Source organism: Nelusetta ayraudi, unplaced genomic scaffold (genome assembly GCF_046127955.1).
Source record: "Nelusetta ayraudi isolate G7.1 ecotype Tasmania unplaced genomic scaffold, CSIRO-AGI_Nayr_v1 ptg000002l, whole genome shotgun sequence".
Lineage (NCBI taxonomy): Eukaryota > Metazoa > Chordata > Actinopteri > Tetraodontiformes > Monacanthidae > Nelusetta > Nelusetta ayraudi.
Genome location: NW_027466052.1, coordinates 5,337,308 through 5,357,122, shown reverse-complemented (window position 1 = coordinate 5,357,122; position 19,815 = coordinate 5,337,308). Strand labels below are relative to the sequence as shown.

Here is a 19,815-nt window from a genome sequence, read left to right as displayed (position 1 = left end):
CAATCCCAGTTGAGAGTGGGCGGAGACTCGGGTGCCTCCGCGGTAGACACACCTCTGAGCACGGAACACCGCTTCATACATATAGTGTTGTTAGCGACATAGCCAACGCGGACTATTTCATCTGCGACCGTTCCACTGGACTTCCCTCTGGTGTCACAGGACGGAGGATACGCAGGCAAAGACTCGCTGCTTGGTCCTGTTACCCCACTGTGTCATCGTGTTGCTGGTGGCAGCTATACGGGGTAAGTTAAATTAGCATTAGCCAGTTAGCCACTTACACGACACTGATGGGGGGGTTGGTTGTTGTGCTAACGGAGTTAACAGCTGCTAGCTGCTATGTAACCTTGCCGAGCGAACACCCTTTAGTTTGTACTCGTATCTCATTTTCTTTAACATATTTACAGTCCTCCAAGGAAACGTGTCCATATGATTGAAAATGCTGCACGGAGTCCTCTGGCATCAGGGAAAAGTTAACGGCGCTGCTCCAAGTAATACTCGCCAGCTAAGCGGCAACCGTTAGCTCGCATGTTAGCGGTAGCTAACGCCATACACATTGACCTGAAAGCACATTCCAAGTTAGTTTTCGTCGCATTGAGTTCGACTGATGGGTTGAGCAGGAATAGGTTTTCTTCTTGAACAGAAAAACTAACAATTTCTTCCCTCCGTCTCGAGTCTCTCGCAACTTGGTGCTAATGCGACGTAAACGTAATGTACTGCCCATGCCACTGCTAGCGTGTTAGCCACTTGCCGTTCTTTCTGACCTATTCAACTTGCACTGACAATGTTTGTTCCTGGTCGTGTAACTTTTATTTAGTCATTTGTGTGTACCGATGGGTCATTGTGTCACATACTTTACAGCCGGCTGTGCTGTCGCGTGTCAACCAGGACAAGGCACGGCTGCTAATTCTCTTCAGTAGATATCTCTACTCGAAAGCAAAGGCATCGACAGTTAGCCTCAGTTTAGCCCATCTGGGTCGCTAGTGAGCAGTCTTGTTTTGTGATAATGGTGAGCTGGAAGAGTGAGGATCCGAAACTTGCCAATTTCCTAGTGCCATTTCTGTTCTCGCCCAGTTAAAAATTAATAATAAAAAAAAAAAAGACTCGTGCGTTTGCTCGTACACCTCGAGTTTCGACGTGAACCGAGCGTCAGACGCGAAGGCGGTCAGCTCACCAAAACGGAAGGCGATCAGTGTTTGGCAGAGAGGGGGAGGGGACGAGGGAGACAGCGCCTACGTGCCCGCACCGTTTTCTCGCCAAATGTTCGCTGCGCCCCCTTTTTAAAAAATTATTACATCGAACACCTTCGACCCCACGTTTCTGTTTATGCCTCGGCTACGCGTTTTGGCGAGCCGATGGATATGTAAATCTGCGTTTCGTGACGAGGCCGAGCGCAGATATTCGAGACCGCACGCGCCGCCACCTTGATCTGCTAACGCCGCAGCTCTGCAGCTCGGCTTTATAGGGACGTGCGCGCTCCGTTGGCCAACTGCGGCGACGTCAGTTTAGGGACTGTCTAAAAATGACTCTCCCTCGGGTTTGCGTGGAATATGTGTTGGGAACGTCGTAATGTGTTGCCGTATATATATGCTTCCAATTCTTCTGGTTGTGTGTTGCTTCGTAAATATTATGTTTCTTTACCATGTTTTATTTTATTTTATTTTATTTATTTATTTATTTTTGCCATTTTAGCAAATAATAAAGGACTTTGCCCGTTGATACAGATGGAAATGAAATCATTCATGAAACTATGCGTTAAAATTAGCGGGGTTTCAATAATTCGGTTTATGGGGAAAAAAGTGACATTTCTTTCACACATGCTTTTATCAACAGTCTCTTTACCCATGTATTTTAAGCCATGCCGTGTAATTAAAAAAAATAAATAAATGCTAAACTCAGTATATGTCAGTGATCTCCACCGGAAGATCCTGGAAGAAGAACTGCATGACCTCCACTATGAATAATCGTAGCTACTGTTGCTGCCACCAAAGCCTCGTTTTTGGTGCGGCTCAACTGTTTCCTGTCTCTCTCTTGACTCCCACCAGCCCCTTTGAGCATGAACACACGATGAAGAGACGTTTGGAGGACCAGGAAATAGTATATGCGCCCCAGCAACAGCAGCCCCGACGTCCCCAAATTCAAGGCGTTACAGAAAACTTGCAGTTGTCCCTCCCGACTCCTGCTGTGGTAGAGGCAGCCGCTGACAGCATGCAGCCGTCCACTGGCATCCAATATTCTCTCCCTCAAGGCTATCAGGTATGCAAACTGTTAGTAGTTCCTGGCCAATGAAACACTGAGTCATGATTTAAACCATCTTGTCACGAGTGTCACATCTCGGGAAATTAGACATTTGAAGGAGACTTTGTCACAGAGACAAAAACACTTCAAAGTTGTGGTATTGCAACGGCTGTCATTCCTAAAAAGGGGCCTACATTGTCTCAGGGCTCCACCGGACACGGGCATAATCCAGCTCACATCGGCCCCCATGGACACAACATTGCTGTTCAGGCTCAGGGACCAGCGGTGGTCCAGGGTCACGTCCATCCACCAGCAGTGCAAGGACAGCAGCAGTTTCAGCGGCTAAAGGTGCGTTTGCATGGAAATCTGCAAAAACAGCTGTGCTCACTGTGAATTGCACAATATGTTGATTTCATTAAGTTTATATAAATCTCCATTTTTTTTCTTGTTAAATTTAGTTGTTTTTTTTTGCAGTACAGATAACACAGAGAGAGAAGATACTTTGAGCAAAATAAAGTTGCTAAAAAATAAAATTGGGGTTTCATGAACTTTAAAATCCTATCCTGACTTTTCAGGTTGAAGATGCCCTCTCTTATCTGGATCAAGTGAAACTGCAGTTTGGAAATCAGCCTCAAGTTTATAATGATTTCCTTGACATCATGAAGGAGTTCAAGTCACAGAGGTGAGTCCAACTCGACTCTGTTTTTGTCTTATCAGGAGAGACGGTGCAACTTCAGCATTTTTGTCCACTTTCGGAAAGCGTGCGCACAGTTAGCTGGGAGTCACTAAATCCCCGTGACTCACTCTGTCTCTGCAGCATCGACACTCCAGGAGTCATCAACCGTGTGTCGCAGCTCTTCAAGGGCCACCCCGACCTCATCATGGGTTTTAACACTTTCCTGCCGCCTGGGTACAAGATCGAGGTTCAGACCAACGACCTGGTCAACGTAACGACGCCCGGCCAGATCCACTACATCACTCCCCACGGCATTTCTGTCCACAACATCCCTGTGACTGGAGCCTCCAGTCAACCCCCGAGCCACCCGCAAAGTCTTCCCCTCAGCAGGCAACACTCCGTGACCAACAACACTCCAGCCACTCCCACCCAGCCTGCTCCGAGTAAAACCAGCAAGGTAATCTACATCACTTCAGTCGTCTCATGTGTCCGTCAACAAGGTTGAAGGTTTGGAGTCAGTTTGGCCCATTTGTTTAGTAACTGTCCTCGGGAAATGTCCTTCAATTGAAAGTGACTCATACGGCCTCTGCTTCCAGGGTCAGTGCCTCGTCAGCTATTAGAGTGAAAAATAAATGTATAAAAGTACCAGTGATGTACTTTACAAGCCAAAAGTAAAAGAATATCCGAATGTGGATGCAACACGTTGTGTGTCATAAATTATTTCTGTTACAAAAAGTGATGGAATGACAGCTTTGACCCTTAGAAACCTCTTCACTGTGGCCCTGGAGGCCAAGGCAGTGTCTTATAAAGTAGTGTGGTCAGTAACTCAGGCAAGGGCCAGACACACATTTGAAAAGTGTGGAATGTTTTAAAGTTTATGAGCGTCTCAGATCAAATGACTGGAATGAATGGGCCGATGCATTTTATCCTCATTGCTTAAAACTGTTTTTATAAAACTCATGAAGATGCCTGTGCTGCGTGCCATGGGTGCAGAAGGCATCGCCTGAGCTGTGATTGTTAGCAAACCTGTGGTCAGTCGGTAGGTTGACCCGTTGCCTGGTCTGACCCCCTTCCTGCAGCCCGTTCAGTCTCCAGCCCACACACCCACCAGCCAGCCCAACCCCTCCATCCCATCCTACGCCTCGCCGCGCTCGCCCACCGTTCAGTCCCACACTCCCGTGAGCAGCACGCCCACCGGCGGGCCGCCGTTCCAGAACAACCAGCCCGTGGAGTTCAACCACGCCATAAACTATGTCAACAAGATCAAGAACCGCTTCCAGGGCCAGCCGGACATCTACAAGGCCTTCCTGGAGATCCTGCACACGTACCAGGTTAGTCGCTGTTCAACCGTGCGGAGCTGTTTGGTGCGCAGGAGGTTTTGTCACACTTTAGTTTCATCAGAATTGAACTGAATTCTTATTTGAGCATAAAAAAAAAACACAATTCTCGTAAATAAAATAAGAAAAAGAAAAAAAATATACAAGCCTAATACTAAGAAAAACAACAAAAAACAAATATCCAGAAACTTAAATATGCTCGAAAAGGAGTAGGAAGAAGTACAAAACTTATTTTTTAAAACCTATTCATCTCATTTTACAGAAAGAGCAGAGGAACGCGAAGGAGGCAGCAGGGAACTACACCCCGGCGCTGACCGAGCAGGAGGTCTACACTCAGGTGGCCCGACTCTTTAAGAACCAGGAGGACCTGCTGTCAGAGTTCGGCCAGTTCCTGCCTGATGCAAACAGCTCAGTGGTGAGTGTCTATGTAATGCCTCAAAGTTCAGAAATACAGGAACTTGGAAAAAAAAATGGCCTATGGAAGATTTTTGGGGCACTCATTCAAAATTACTTTGTTCAAATTCCTACTTTAATATCATATTTTCTGCCCTAATCCTGTTTCCTTTAAAAACATAAATATTGCCTTGTGTTTATCCTTGTAAGATATTCCATTCCATAATCCATAAGAGACCCATAATTCACATGTCCCACCATACACAATCAGTTTTGCTATGTCCACTGCAGTACCGTTTGGTTGGCCAAACAGCCAAGTCAGACAATTGGGCTGCTGAAAATACGACTGGTGGCTGCTGGTTAATTCTAAGGGCTGGCTGTTGTATCAGCTGTCTGGAGTGCAGCGCGTCAGTGGCTAGGCCCCTCCCATCCCAGGTAGCCAATAGAATAGCCCCACCCGGGTGGGGCCGAGATATTTAAACTGTCCAATTGTTTGACGTGACCTTTTGACTCTGAGGAAGATGAACGGGGTGAGTTGTGGCCCCGGGCTCAGAGACCCACTGCAGACTTGATTAGTCGCGTCTGAGAGAACCGACCTCCTGGACTGAAGTACAAACAGCTTCATGAGCATCGTCGTGTTAAATACTGAGGGGATTTGACCTAAACGACACGGTGATGCTTTGAGATTGTTTGGGAAGTTCTCAAGGAACTTGGTCACATTTCTTTGGTTGCTGTGGTGTGTTGGTCTCCTTTCAGTTGCTGGGCAAGGCCGTGGCTGAACGGGCCGACTCGGTTCGTAACGACCATGGCGGGACGGTGAAGAGGCCCCTGGTGAACAACAAGCAGCGGCTGAGCCAGAATGGGCTGCCAGTCAGGAGACCCCCAGGACAGGCACCCACGCCACCTGTCAAGGTGGGCACCTGCATTTGTACATTGTAGCCTTACAACCGTCAACGCAGAAAAGCAAGTTACGCAAGTTCAATAACGTTTTGCACACTTTTGCAGAAGAAACCCAAAATCATGGGGAAAGATCACTGCATGTCCGAGATGGGCAAACACAGCACCAGCACTGAAACCATGTTCTTTGAGAAGGTCAGTTCGGAGTCTTCCACGTCTCAGTCGTTCCCATGCACAGGGGGGTTTGCTGCCTCTGGTGGTGACTGAAGTCTCTTCCCGCAGGTGCGGAAGGCCCTGCGGAGCCCAGAGGCTTATGAAAACTTCTTGCGGTGCCTGCACCTTTTCAACCAGGAAGTGATTTCTCAAACTGAGCTGGTGCAACTCGTCATCCCATTTCTGGGGTGAGTAACAGCGTCCACTTGCTTCTTGTCGCTGAGGCTTTTGTGCCGTGTACTGACGAGAAACTGTGGCATTTTATTTTGACGTCTGTTGATGAAAAAAATCTGGTCTTCCAGCGACTTAAAGCTCCTTTCTGGTTATTAACAGTTATGAAGTGTTGGCCTAAATTGTCACGCGAACCTACTTTTCATTCCTAACATGCATTGTGGCGCGATTCGCAGAAAATTCCCGGAGCTTTTCACGTGGTTCAAAAACTTCCTGGGCTACCGGGAGTCCAGCCACGGCGACTCGAGCCACGCCGAGACTCTGCCCAAGGAGCGAGCCACCGAGGGCATCGCCATGGAGATCGACTACGCCTCCTGCAAGAGGCTGGGCTCCAGCTACAGAGCGCTGCCCAAGAGCTACCAGCAGCCCAAGTGCACAGGAAGGACTCAGCTGTGCAGAGAGGTACTAATGAAGGAGATGAAGCGTCTGGTCAATGGAAGGGGGGGGGGGGTGCAACCTTTTGCCTTGCTTAAACAGAAATCCCTTTGAACGGAATGTCCTGTCAACAGGTGCTTAATGACACATGGGTCTCCTTCCCATCCTGGTCTGAGGACTCCACATTTGTGAGCTCCAAGAAGACTCAGTATGAAGAGAACATCTATCGATGTGAAGACGAGCGGTTTGAGGTGACGAATACAAACCCTTCAAAAAAAAAAAAAGTCTCTATTTTTGAGTCACCAACAGACACGGTTGGTTGAACACACCGCTAATTTTGTCGCCGTTACCTCGCCATTCCCCTCCCCCGCCCCCCTTTTAGCTGGACGTCGTGCTGGAGACCAACCTGGCCACGATACGAGCCCTGGAGACGGTGCAGCGGCGGCTGTCGCGCATGTCCGCCGAGGAGCAGCTGCGCTTCAGGCTGGACAACACGCTGGGCGGCTCCTCGGAGGTCGTCCACCGCAAGGCCGTGCAGAGGATATACGGCGACAAGGCCCCCGACATCATCGACGGGCTGAAGAAGAACCCGGCGGTGGCGTTGCCCATCGTGCTGAAAAGGTTCCCGGTCTCTTTGTGAACGTTCTCCGGTTGTTGGGCGGAAGCTTTCTTGTTTTGTTTTTGTTTTGTTTTTTCAGCGTCTTTAGCGTCACCCGTGTTTGTCTTCACCCAGGTTGAAAATGAAGGACGAGGAGTGGAGAGAGGCACAGAGAGGCTTCAACAAAATCTGGCGGGATCAGAACGAAAAGTACTACCTGAAGTCGCTCGACCACCAGGGCAACAACTTCAAGCAGAACGACACCAAGGCGCTGCGCTCCAAGACGCTACTGAATGAGATCGAGATGCTGTACGACGACGTAAGCACACAAAGCCGCCAGAGTCGCTTGTGCACCGATAGCACTTTTTTACAGAACCGGTCGAGTAACATTACTTGGATTACAGTATTTACTGATACTGAGTACTTAATAAGGCCATTACACATTAGAAAAAAAAAAATCCACAGATGTTGTCACTTGAAAAACATTCCTCAGCATGTTTTTCTAGAACATGGGTGACTGCCACAAGTTTCACTGCAGTGCAAACACAAATTTAGCAAACATATATACATAACAACCGGTATTGGTTTTGTGATTATTGGCACCTACACAACCAGTCATAAGTTTGGACGCACCCTTTAAATTTAATGTCTTTTCTGTCATTCTTATGACTATTGACTTTGCAGTTTCTCACTGAAGGCATCAGAACTACGTATGAACACACATGGAATGATGTAGGAGACAATAAAAATGTAAAATAGCTCAAACATTTTATATTTAAATTTTTAAAAATAGCCACCTTTCATAAAAAGCCTATTTAGAGTTATTTCACATGTTTTCTTTGCTGCATAATTGCATATATCTTGTCTTCAGTGCAGAAAGTTGTGCATGACGTGTGTCCAAACTTTGGACTGGTAGTGTATTTTACGAGTACTCAACCCCGGTATCCGATACTGGCATGAGTGTTGGTGTAATAACCGATCTCGTCCTGTCCGTCTACCGCAGCGCCAAGAACGTGCGTCTGAGGAGACCACCACCACGGCGCCGCCTGGTGGCCCACACATGACGCTGACCTACGATGACAGCCAGATCCTGGAGGACGCCGCCGCCCTCATCATCCACCACGTCAAGCGGCAGGTGGGCATCCAGAAGGAGGACAAGTACAAGATCAAGCAGATCATCCACCACTTCATCCCCGACCTGCTGTTCGCGCGGCGGGGGGAGCTCTCCGACGTGGAGGAGGAGGACGACGACGAAGAGGACGAGGAAGACGTGGAGACGGACCAGGACGGCCCCAAGAAGCACAACGGCCTCCCCGGCGGCAGCCCGTCCAAGTCCAAGCTCCTGTTCGGCAACGCGGCGGCGCAGAAGCTGCGCGGCACCGACGACGCGTACAACCTGTACCACGTCAACAACTACTGGTACATCTTCTTCCGCCTCCACCACATCCTCTGCTCGCGGCTGCTGAAGATCTACGCGCAGGCCGAGAGGCAGATCGAGGAGGAAGCGCGGGAGCGCGAGTGGGAGCGGGAGGTGTTGGGGCAGACGAAGGAGAAGAACGACAGCCCGGCCATCCACCTGAAGCTGAAGGAGCCCAGTGAGTGCACACACGTCAACCTTCACGGTTGGTTAAAAAAATACTCATGAAAAAAAACTGCGTGCTGTACATTACCAGCCAAAAGTTTGGACACACCTTATCATGCAATTTTTTTTTTTTTTATCTTTAAAACTTTCTACACTGCAGGTAGATACTGAAGACATCAAATATATGAGGAAGATTTATGTAATTATGCAGCAAAGAAAAACACATTAAATAACTCTAAATATGCCTTTTATCAACGGCGGCTTTGAAGAATTTAAATATGAAACATGTTCTTTTACACTTGTATTGTTTCCCACATAATTCCATGTTTGTTCATACATAGTTTTGATGCCTTCAGTGAGAAACTGCAAAGTCAATAGTTATGAGAATGAAAGAAAAGACATTAAATTAATGGGGTGACTTTTGACTGGTCGTGTCGTTCTGTGTTCTTTACAGGAAATTTACAGATTAAGTTTCTTGCAAAATATAACATTTTATCTTGTCACACACAACTGTGATACTATTTGCTCACAGAAATATTATTGACAATGCTCTCTCTCTCTCTGCCTCTCTCTCCGCCAACAGTGGACGTCGACGTGGAGGATTACTACTCGGTGTTCCTGGAGATGGTGCGGAACCTCCTGGATGGAAACATGGAGCCGGCTCAGTACGAGGACTCCCTGAGGGAGATGTTCACCATCCACTCCTACATCGCCTTCACCATGGACAAGCTCGTCCAGAACATCGTCCGCCAGGTCTGCGCTCAACATTCCCGCCGCCTGTTTTACAATGGAGTCGAAACCAATTCCCATGACGTCATGGGTCAGATTTAAAAAGTCACCGTTCTCTCAAACTCACTTTAAGAGAATCGCTGACTGGATGTTGTGTTTTGTTCTGCTGGGGCGGAGACCTCTTCTCCGCTCTGAAGCCAACCAGAAGCTGCTCACTCGTGCTCACCTGTGACCTGTGACCCTTACAGCTGCAGCACCTCGTCACCGACGACATCTGCGCCCGTGTGACGGAGCTCTACCTTAGCGAGTGTCCCAGCAAGGCCACAGGGGGCGCCCTGTCCACGCAGTCGTCCCGGTCCTCGGCCGAGAGCGTCTACCAGCGCAAAGCGGAACAGCTCATGTCGGATGAGAACTGCTTCAAGGTGAGAGGAGATGACCTGATACAGTAGCGATGTCTCTATTGGCTGAACTGGTCCGCACGCCCGCCGTCAACTCCCTCTGCCTGTGCTTGTCCAGCTGATGTTTGCCAAGAGCCGAGGCTCCGTCAGCCTGGGGGTGGAGCTGCTGGACACCGAGGAGGAGAACTCTGATGAACCGGCTGATTCCGAGGTAACCGTCGTCCAAGTCGTCATGTTGTTGGTTCTTGACGTTCGTGTTGGTGTTCATGCGCCTGGTGCGCATAGACTGCAGAGCTCCAGCTCAAAAAGATCATTTTAGACATTTCTGATGAGGTTCTGTTGTGCTTGCGGAAACGTCGGATCAGAAGTTGTAGTGTTTTTGCTTTTTGAAATATAGCTGTGATTTGCTAGTGCATAATGTGTTCATGCTTGTGGTAGAAAAACTACAGCACAAATATTGTATTTATTGGGCCAATTATACTTTGTTTACAATTTTAATTACTGCTAACATATTTTAAAGGTACAGTGTGTAATATTTGATCTAATTAATGATTTTTATTTTGGTAAATACATATGCAAATATAATAAAAGTCTATTCCAACTACAATAAAAGTAATTTGTTTTTCCTATCCTTAGAATGGCTCTTATTTATATTCAGAGCAAGAGTCTTGCTCCCAGTTAGCTGCCATCTTACACCACCATATTTCTAAGGAAGCCTGGTGTGGACGAGCAGCCCACCTTCACATTTAGGGTGAACAGTCGCATCCTCAAATTAACCAACAAAGAAGAAGGTGGACGAGGTGTCCAGGATTATGTGCGCAGGCCATCGTAGTTCACTGGCAAGCTTGGGAGAGGGAGGATGAGCGAATGAGCGCTGCAGTCTAAAATCTGACCACTTGGTGGCAGAAATTTTACACACTGTGCCTCTATCTAAGTTTTACCCTCAGATTCATCAAGGCTTATTTTGAAATCATGAAGCAGAAGATTTCCAGTGTGACGCAGAAGAGACTCATGTGTGTTTTCCTGCTTTGTCCTCCTCAGCGGTGGTCCGACTACGTGGGCAGATACCTCAACTCGGATTCTGCGTCTCCAAAACTCCGCGAACATCTTTCCCAGAAGCCCGTATTCCTCCCCAGGTGAGGCTCCGCCCAACATGGCCTCTCAGCTCTTCTTCTTCTGTCCCACTTGCCCATCAGTGGCTCCGCTGACGATGGGCCCCTCCTCCTCTCAAACTGCTGCGCCCTCTAGAGGCGGAAACAGTGTCAGCGCCCCCTAACAAGCGAGAGGTGCTTCAGAAGTCTTGAAAAAATAAAAAATAAAAAGTAGAACGTGAAGCTTGAAGTTCCTCTGTGGCCTTCTGTCAAGATTCTCTGAGCAAACAACAAGCAACAAAATGCAACAAAAAAACGAAATCCCCAGTTTGTTGCGGTTTCTTGTCCAGTCACGTTGGGTGTTGACCACCTCACGATTGCAAACGTAGCGACTTTTTTATCGCTCATATTTCGCTTCTCTGACAGTTGTTTGACTTGAAGTTGTCTTCGCTGTCATGTCTCTTAAGTGGAAGCCTGAAGGCAAAAAAAAAAAAAAAAAGGCTTCATGGTTTTTCCGCTCACCTGTCACCCTCGGCGGTAAGTACACATTAAAAAAAAAAGTTTGTTCAAGTGGGGTGAGTGATTGCACAGATTGTTATCTGCTGCACACAATCTGAACGAGGAGGAAATAGTTGTCTGAAGAGGTCATTTTCTAGGTGGTAACATGTGTGCACTGTGTGCACCCAAATATTACCAGCACTGCTGCTCTTATAGATCCACTTTATGAATGGTTTCACTCCCTTTCTATTTCTGATATGGGTGAGTTTGCAGTGCATGGATTTAAAATATATTTATTTAAAGGGACAGTCCTCTCAAATTTGCCCTTTCTGCAAAGATTTTCATAAGAAATCCTTTTTTCTTTTTGTCTAAAAATAACACAGTTCTCATTGTCAATTACTAAATTGTCACTGAAATTAGGACCTTTTCTTTGGAATTTGTGTGACTCGATCAGCTGGCTTCCTCTCTGGCCGCCCGGCTTCACTCTTGTGTTTTCTGTTTTTCCCCCCTGCAGGAACTTGAGACGGATCAGAAAGTGCCAGAGGGGATGGGAGCAGCTGCAGCAGGAGAGGATGAACAAGCCAACCTCGGACAAGACACAAGAGGGCGGCAGCGAGCTGAAGATGGAGTGCATGTTCAAGCTCAACTCCTACAAGATGGTTTATGTCTGCAAGTCCGAGGACTACATGTACAGACACACGGCGCTCACGCGGGCTCACCAGGTACGCACACGCCGCTGGATCTGCTCGGCTCTCCCCCTTTCTCGTGCTTTTGTGTGTTTATTTGTGAATCGCTATGAAAGATGTCGTTCATCCAAGTCAGGATTGGGAGCAGCAAAAACAGACGAGAGCTGCTTTTGTTTGTGTTTGCGTGCGTGCGTGCGTGCGTGCGTGTTTTGTTTTGTTTTTTTAAAACGGGCTCTTCCTGATCTCTTCCAGTCGCACCAGCGGGTCAACACCCGGCTGCACCGGGACTTCCACGCCTGGCTCGACACCTGGGCCAGCCAGCACGTCACCAGCGACATGGCCGCCGGCACCCGCGGCTGGCTGATGGGCGAGGAGCAGGAGGGCCTGCTGCCCTGCACCACCAGCTGCGTCCCTGAAGTGCTCCACTATCTCCCCATTAACAAGTACCGGGTCAAGTACCGAACTCTGTAGTCCCGCCCGACGAACGCCACGCGATCCCGTCGCTCCGCCCAGCCAACGTTTAAACTGGATGCGATTCTTCCTCCTTTATCTCCGAGCGAGTCGTGAGCGGGGAACCTTTTTTCGACAACGAAAACCGCCGCGTCTCGGCAAAGGAAGCGCCAATAATTATACAAATTGTGTATTTTATTTTATTTTATTTTTTACATGAGATCGATTATACAGCGTTCCTGCAGCTTTTAAAACAAGTCTTTCATAACTAAAACTCAGCAGGTAAACAGTGAAATGCTGTTTTTTTTTTCTTGTTTTTTTTCCTCTCTCTCTTTGATCATAGATAGGATTGAAACTCAAACCTCAGCCAGTTAACGGAGAATTAGCAGGAAGCTGTGATCCATTGAGCCTGTGGACGTTCTCCTCAGTGGTGGTAAAGGTGGAATACACCACGATACATGTGTGTGTGTATATATGAATATAAATATATATATACATAGATATGTATGTATATATTTATAAAACACCTGTGGTGACGCCGCTGCCGTCGAGCCACCTCAGTAATTTATGGCCATCCAAACGCCTGGTGTAAATACGCTGTTTATACCGAGATCCTCTTTCTTTTCTTTTTTTTCTTATGAGCAGATGTTATGGATGTGTAGCGAACGTACACAAAGCTCCAGTCTTTAGCTAGATGCTGCAGAGTAGTTTATTAAGAAAAAGAAACTTTTAAAAAACGTTTTTCTCTTTGTTTTTAACCAAAGGATGTTGATGATTTGGAGAAGTCCCTTGTTTTGTTTTGTTTTGTTTTTTTCTTGCTCGCTTTTCTTTGCGCCCTGTTACATTTTTTGTTCCCAAAGTCTTTTGTTTCGTAGATAGACTCAGCACACTTCTGCTCTCGGTCGCGTCGCCGTCACTCGGGGAGATTGAATGTAGCTCCGGGAACGTGACGTCCTTGAACAACAACAAGAGACACCTGCATGAGTAGTTACTGTTTTCTGCCCCAACTCTGATTGGATTTCAGCCCGTGTATCGAGGGGGGGGGAACCAAAACAAGCAATAATTCCTTAAACCACAATTCATACAAGCTCTGTTTATTTTCCTTTGTTGCTGTAATACAAAATGAATGTCTGATCCATTTTTAAAGAGGAATGTAAACCGTTCCTTTTTTAACTGTTGTTTTATTGCTCTTTCTTTCCCTTTTCTGACTATTTTTGCCACCACGCTGTATTTTTGCTCTTGTAGCGAGACAGAAGCGTCTTCAGCAGTGTTTCAGGGCCGACAGGTGTCGTCAGGCGGATGAAGGCGCGCGGCCGCAGCTCAGACCGTTTCCCACTCGCCGGTGATAAAAGGAACACGGTAGAAAATAAAAGCGTTTCATTCCCTCTGCAGTCGTAGTTTTTGATGTCCGTTCGAACGGAAGCAGCTCCGGACAATCTTGGGAACCCCTAGTATTTAGGTTTTTATTTTTCTACTTCCTGTTTATTATGGGACAACGCACGCTGATGCTGTCTGGCTAAGCTGATTGTACAGAACAACATGATTTGTATTATACTTCATGTGTCTTTTTCTGTCTTCTCCTGACTTTCCGATGTTGTACATGAGTGTTAGTACGGTGTTTGGCATTAAACTCTCCTTTAAATAGACGCACGTTTCCTCAGCCAATTCCTTCTCTTCACCGTTTTTCTGAAATTTATATTCGAAGCAAAATTTCTAATCTTGACGCTGTTCATACTTTTGAGCAAAACACTGAAGGATGCAACAGCCAACATTTTTTTTTTATTTTTTACTTTATTTCCCAATTAAAAAAAAAAAGATTAAATAGTTGCAGTTACAATTTGCAAATGCATTGAAATATCACATATGAAAACATTTGAGTGAGTTTTTGTTTTTTCTTATGAAACATCGCGTCCGCGCTTTAGAAACAAACGTTCTCTGCCATCTTCTACGCCCGGACGTAGATCCTCGTGCACACCACGTCATCGGCTCCAAGGATCTGCCGCGAGATAAAGACAAAATGAAGACATTTGTTGGTTCATTTATCCTTCTGCTTTCCTGCAACCATCTGAGAGGTAATGAAAATGTTTTGTTTTTTTCCTCATCTTCCTGTTTTACCAGTATTGCGACGCAGATTGGCATCGCAGGTGATATGTGCATGATTGATCTATTGAGACGGTGGAAACACTTTTCTTGTGGCATTTATTTTACCCTGTAGGAATTGTGAAGGTCGAGTGTGTAATATTTGGAGATTTTCAAGAAGAAACAGTGACATCAATGGCAGCCGGCTGGGAGTAAGACCATGGATGTATAAGAACTGGATACTGGACTGGCAGTATGGTGGCAATCCAATCTTTTTTTTTCCTTTTTCTATTTTTCCAGTGGCCCCTCGAGGTACTGCAGCAAAAAAGTTCCCATGGGCCCAAAAAGCTGCATCCTAACTTGTCTGCAAGTGGCGTTCTCCAGAATGGTTCTGATTGGCCAAATAGATCATGTGAGCAGTGGTTGGCCCTCGTGTCCTGGTTTGTTAAAGGAGCAGAAGTGACAAAGCAGGACAGTAGACACTGGTCATTTGGCTGCCGCAGGGCAGGTGGGTGCGAATGAGTCCAGAGATTTATGGTCGTCAGGGGGCATAGCACAATGGCCGACCGCAGCCCCCCCACGTCATCATTATCCCAGGCCGGGCGGCACGGTGGGTCGAGGAGGGGAGCTGTGAAAAATGGGAGCGAGGCGCCACCACATGGCAGGTGGCGCGATGCCGAGGGAGACATTAGAGCCGGGGCGGGCAAACTTTTTCACTGGTGGGCCACAATGGCTTCTAAAAATTTGACAAGGGGCCTATAAATATGTATGAGGGATATGTATAAAACATCATGCAGCTTTAATGTCAATTTAACAATGACCAAAGGCAGAGTTCCAACAAAATGTGAAAGCTCTTGAATGAAATGACTCTTAAAATACTGAAGAAATGGAAGAAACTGTTATTTTATGACTTAGTTACTATTATTATCATTTCTTCATGTTCGGCTGGCCGGATTAAAAATCTTAACCGTCCGCTTATGGCCCCCAGGCCATAGTTTGCCCACGCCTGTATTAGAGGGAGGGACCGCCGGGGCTCAGCCTCCATCACCCAGGTCGCAGATGGGCTCTCGGTGCAGATTATTAGTTTTTTTTTAATATGGTTCCATTCTTCTCATCATAAAGGAACCAATTGAGGGCCACGTCCTTCAGGAGAAGATGGATATGAAACACTGAACAAAGTAACAAGGAACCTCAGTGGCCTCAGGCGCTCAGCGGAGCTGCGTCGCGTTCAGTCGAACCTGCAGCTCAGCCTCTGTTTATGTGAGAATAAACTTGTAGAGGATGTGTTTTAGATTCATCCACATGGACCAGCGACGTGTTTACCAAAAAGGGTCACGACATGGAAACTGTAGATGGCGCTGTTGGCGATGAGGGACGACGTCAAAGGTCACTTAACGGTTTTCCAGACGTTTTTTCCACGTCTGTAGCCCGTCATTGAACAGCGCAGGAAATGAGAGAAGTCGGCTATCGCTCAGTTCTGTCAGAAGGTGCGTACCAAAACTCACAGTTCTGTAAAGCAGCCCTTTGTGATGTCACAGAGGGTGGAAGAGCAGTAGACGAGACAACTGTACTTGGGTTTTCTGGACGTGTGAGGTGAATCGGAGGCCCTCCGAGGGATCCGTGAAGGAGTTTCCGTCTCTTCATTTTGCTTGAGCATCAGGTAAATCCTGACATCAAGAAGAATTTCCCACCAGTTGATTCCTCGGTGAACTTTGTTTTCCTTGAGGTCTGAGCCCCTCCTGCCGCCAGTTAGCCGTGAGCAGAACCGCCGCACACGCCCTTATCGCGCAGAAAACCACACAAGGCTGTGATCAAAGCTTTGTCCTGGCTTCAGAAAGCGGCTCTCAGGCCAAACTAAAGCCTGATGTTCCCCTGATTAGGTCCCGGCTGCTCTGAGTCACAGCGTCTAACCGGAGGTCTTCCGCTGCAGCCAGACTGGACTCGGCTTCTTCGGCCATCTGGTCCATAAATCCAAGCAGAGCCAGATGTTTACATGAAGGAGGGGAAAAAGGTCTTTGTCTCAGCGAGATGACGGGAACTGGAGGCCGAAGTGTTTCTGAAGGATGCGAGATCACGCAGGGCGGCCTAATGACAAAGGCATGGCGGTGATATCCCGGAGGAACAGCTGCGTGATTTACTTTTCCCTGCTGAGGCCTGAGGAGGCGCTGCAGCCGACTGTAACTCACCGGCTTTCAGCCTTCTGTGTGCCTCGTTCGTGAATGTGGATCTTTGCCGCGGAGAAAAATAAGATCAACATGAAACCTCGAAGAAAAGCAACCTGGGCTTTTGGTTCGCTCCGAAGCTCCAGACAAAACTGGAGATTGATCTGGCAGCGTTATGTGTTTTCTCAGAGTTGCAGAATGTTTGTCCACGCCCACGTTACAGATGGAAACCATCAAGTGGACAGCAGAGCGTCGTCATGGGAGTTCTTACACATTTTCCAAAGAAGGCAATTTTATCAAAGTGTTGGATGAACCTTGAAACAATACAGTACTTGGCGTGACAGCACTTGTCTGGTTTGATTGTCTGCTGCCGATGCTGCTGTTTCAGGGTTCATCAGAGTCACACCATGGAATTGATTTGCATCAACGATGAGCAGAAAAAAGTCGTCAGTACGCCGCCGGTTACTTTGCTGATCACCCAAGATCTTGCGCACTTCGAGGCCCATCTTTGAAAAACTCCCAATTGAGGTAGCTACAGATTCTAAATAAAAGCCACGGTGTGGATGCTGCAGCGTTAATCTTCCTTTAAAAAAAAAACATACAATTTACTTCTTCAACGATTCTTATGTAAAAAAAAAAAATATAGATGAAGAGAATGAGGAGCCCCGTCTCAAACCACCTCTTCTTCACTAGTCACACGGCAAAGCTGCTGTAGCCGCATCTGCGCGGAAGTAGCAGGAAGATCAGGAGTCTGTCTGTGGTTTGAGACGGCGGCTGGTTCTGTGGGGTCCAATCAGGAGTGCTTCGCTCTAACCCGCTGCCGTGTTTGTGTTTGCTGATTCTCACCAGGATCAGTTCGTCCCCTTTGAGTTCTCGGCTCCAGAAGGTCTTGGGGCCGTTGCCGCTCAGCAGAGTCTGTCTGCAGTGAATCTTGTTCTCTCGTTCCCAAGTGGCCAGACTCTGTCAAACAGCAGTTTGTAATGAGGTTTCACTTTGGTTTCTGTTCATGTTGTTGTTCTCTTGCATTTTTGTCTTTTCTTGCGGACAGGAAGAGTGATGGGTGTAGAAATCCAAGTGCTGATCATACTGATACCAATGTGGTTATTGGTATTGATGGATATCTGTGTGATGGGATCAATACTTTAGATTTGTATCTGATATTGTATTTCTATGTGAATTACTGTATTATCATAGTATTATTATAACTACCAGCCACTGGGTCGCCCATAAAGTCAAAACCAAATTTATCTATTTTTTCCTTCATCTCTCAATGTCCTTCCCGCAGCGTTTGCCCAGCCCACCTTGCACTTCCTGCCGTCCACCGTCTCCTCGCTGAACTCCTCCCCGACCACGAAGTCGATCTCTGTGGTGCGGATGGTGGTGGAGGTCCTGATGTAGAAGCGCTCGCCATCCTGCTTGATTTCCACGTGCGGCTTGGCCGCCGCCGCCGCCGCCATCTTCCTCAGCATGGCGTTTACACCTGAGGACGCGCGCACACACACACACACACACACACACACACACACGGCAGGTGCGTGTTGTAGTTATTACTCTTTCCCTGATTTACTAGATTGAGCCACATCTTAATCTGCTCTGGTTTCGTTGCCTGTGTCTCTTTACACTTCTCGCCTCGGTCATGAGCTTTCGCTAAAGCGTTTTTACAAGCATCACGTTGCAGTCAAAAATCTCCTCAGCTCCAGGAAGCAGCACAGTTAACCCTCTGTTTGCAGCCTCCTGCTAAGACCCATGCTGTGTCTGACCTTCCACGTGGCACAAGGACCAAAAAAAAAAAAACAAGGCGGTCAGAGAGGGCGGAGCCAAAACCCAGCCCCAGGCAGGGGGACATGGTCACTAACCTAGGAGCAGTAATACTACTCTGTGTGACATCACAAAGGGTAAGTAGAACGTGGACTTTTCTTGTTTTTCTGCATTTACTTGTATAATGCTCACTGCGCGCCTCCATGTGGCCATCTGTGACCTTTGTGACATCACAAAGGGTTGATTGGCTGGACAACTCCTGGACAGTTCTCTCTATCTCTCTTGCATCATCCAATGGCTGTTCCCCTTCCTTGAAATAATATGTTCAGGCAATATGGATATAACTTTATTGAGGTTCGAACCTTCCTTCCTTCTGAGACACTTTATTCCCCCTTGTCTTCTTCTGCTTCCCAAAAAAAATCAAGAAACGTGTCCAGTTTTCACAAATGAAAAATGAAAGCTGTCTAGTTTCCCTTTAAAAAAACAAACAAAAAAACTATCTTCTGCTAGCAGCAGCTATGAGCGTAGATGTTGCAGATATGAAGGCAGCAAAGTGATGAGAGGAAGGAATGCTGAAGCTGACGCCTCTGTTTAGTGCGTCTCCATACAGCAGACATGACAGGGTGGAAAATTGTCTAGCCTGTTTCCATCCATCCATCCATCCATCCATCCATCCATCCATCCTCTCTGTTAAATCAGTCAGACACGGCAGCAGGTCTATTATTTCAAGCTGGACGGTGAGCCAGCGTCGGAATTCTCGGAGTGACTAAAAGTCATATGGCTAAAAGAGGCAAAAATAAATGAACATTAATGGGGCGAGAAATAAAAAGCTTGAGCTTGTTGAAATTCAGCGGGATCTAATCACCCTCTGAGACGCCTCCACTGCAGTTTGAGTTTTTGGAACTCTTACATTCACATCAGTTCCTCTGCCTTTCCCCAGAAACAACAAACCATCCACAAACCGTCGACAGAGGCGACAATCAAACCTTCTTTGAAACCTTGAGAGGGACAAAACAAAAAGGGCGAACTCATCCTCACCCAGAGCTTTGAGCAGCTCCTCGAAGTTGTCGCTGCTCCTCATTTTCCAGGTGCCTTCGAAGCTGGGCATCTTTCTCCTCCGCTGTTCTGCCGTCCTCTGATCCTCGAGGCTCTTTCCCCTCTGCCTGCCTGCCTGCCTGCCTGCCTGCCTGGGTCCGACTCACTGCTCCTTCCCTCCCTCCCTCCCTCCCTCCTTCACTCACTCACTCCTCCCCACATCATTAATCACACACACACACACACACACACACACACACAAACTCCTAATGCTTTAATCTCAATGCAAATGACTCATTTAGCTCCTCTTTGTGCATTCATGCTAATTTCTTTCTCCTCTAATGCTTTGTTTGTTTGTTTGTTGTTATGTTTTATTTCTTTGCATATTTGCG

The 19,815-nt window shown here is 47.2% G+C and overlaps 2 protein-coding genes across 3 annotated transcripts; one reads left to right on the top strand and one right to left on the bottom strand.

Moving 5' to 3' along the window:
- Window positions 1–40: 40 nt before the first annotated feature.
- Window positions 41–13,431, top strand: LOC142883874 (paired amphipathic helix protein Sin3a-like). 2 transcript variants are annotated; one of them, XM_076019179.1, is made up of 21 exons: window positions 41–242; window positions 2,043–2,253; window positions 2,440–2,583; window positions 2,811–2,917; window positions 3,053–3,368; window positions 3,991–4,242; window positions 4,511–4,675; window positions 5,398–5,553; window positions 5,647–5,733; window positions 5,821–5,939; window positions 6,159–6,384; window positions 6,492–6,608; window positions 6,740–6,978; window positions 7,091–7,274; window positions 7,959–8,550; window positions 9,121–9,290; window positions 9,515–9,688; window positions 9,783–9,875; window positions 10,706–10,800; window positions 11,768–11,975; window positions 12,192–13,431. In XM_076019179.1, the coding sequence occupies exons 2-21, from the start codon at window positions 2,065–2,067 to the stop codon at window positions 12,408–12,410; spliced, it is 3,852 nt and encodes a 1,283-aa protein (XP_075875294.1). In that variant the 5' UTR covers window positions 41–242; window positions 2,043–2,064; the 3' UTR covers window positions 12,411–13,431. The 2 variants fall into 2 exon arrangements, with proteins under 2 accessions (XP_075875294.1, XP_075875302.1); XM_076019187.1 differs by having other exon boundaries at window positions 42–242; window positions 4,511–4,663.
- A 286-nt stretch (window positions 13,432–13,717) lies between these two features.
- On the bottom strand, window positions 13,718–19,581 carry LOC142883907 (cellular retinoic acid-binding protein 1-like). Its single transcript, XM_076019231.1, has 4 exons — window positions 19,427–19,581; window positions 17,932–18,110; window positions 17,477–17,590; window positions 13,718–14,385 (listed from the first exon to the last, which is right to left on the bottom strand). Exons 1-4 carry the CDS (start codon window positions 19,494–19,496, stop codon window positions 14,335–14,337), a joined length of 414 nt encoding a protein of 137 aa, XP_075875346.1. The 5' UTR covers window positions 19,497–19,581; the 3' UTR covers window positions 13,718–14,334.
- Window positions 19,582–19,815: the final 234 nt, after the last annotated feature.

Excerpts from the sequence above, each read along its gene's own strand:
- LOC142883874 (XM_076019179.1), top strand. The coding sequence starts at position 2,065 with ATGAAGAGACGTTTGGAGGACCAGGAAATAGTATATGCGCCCCAGCAA. Across the intron at positions 2,254-2,439 it reads CTCTCCCTCAAGGCTATCAG|GGCTCCACCGGACACGGGCA; the intron begins GTATGCAAACTG and ends ACATTGTCTCAG. Across the intron at positions 6,979-7,090 it reads TTGCCCATCGTGCTGAAAAG|GTTGAAAATGAAGGACGAGG; the intron begins GTTCCCGGTCTC and ends GTCTTCACCCAG.
- LOC142883907 (XM_076019231.1), bottom strand. The coding sequence starts at position 19,496 with ATGCCCAGCTTCGAAGGCACCTGGAAAATGAGGAGCAGCGACAACTTC. Across the intron at positions 18,111-19,426 it reads GGAGCTGCTCAAAGCTCTGG|GTGTAAACGCCATGCTGAGG; the intron begins GTGAGGATGAGT and ends GCGCGTCCTCAG. Across the intron at positions 17,591-17,931 it reads TGGACGGCAGGAAGTGCAAG|AGTCTGGCCACTTGGGAACG; the intron begins GTGGGCTGGGCA and ends GCTGTTTGACAG.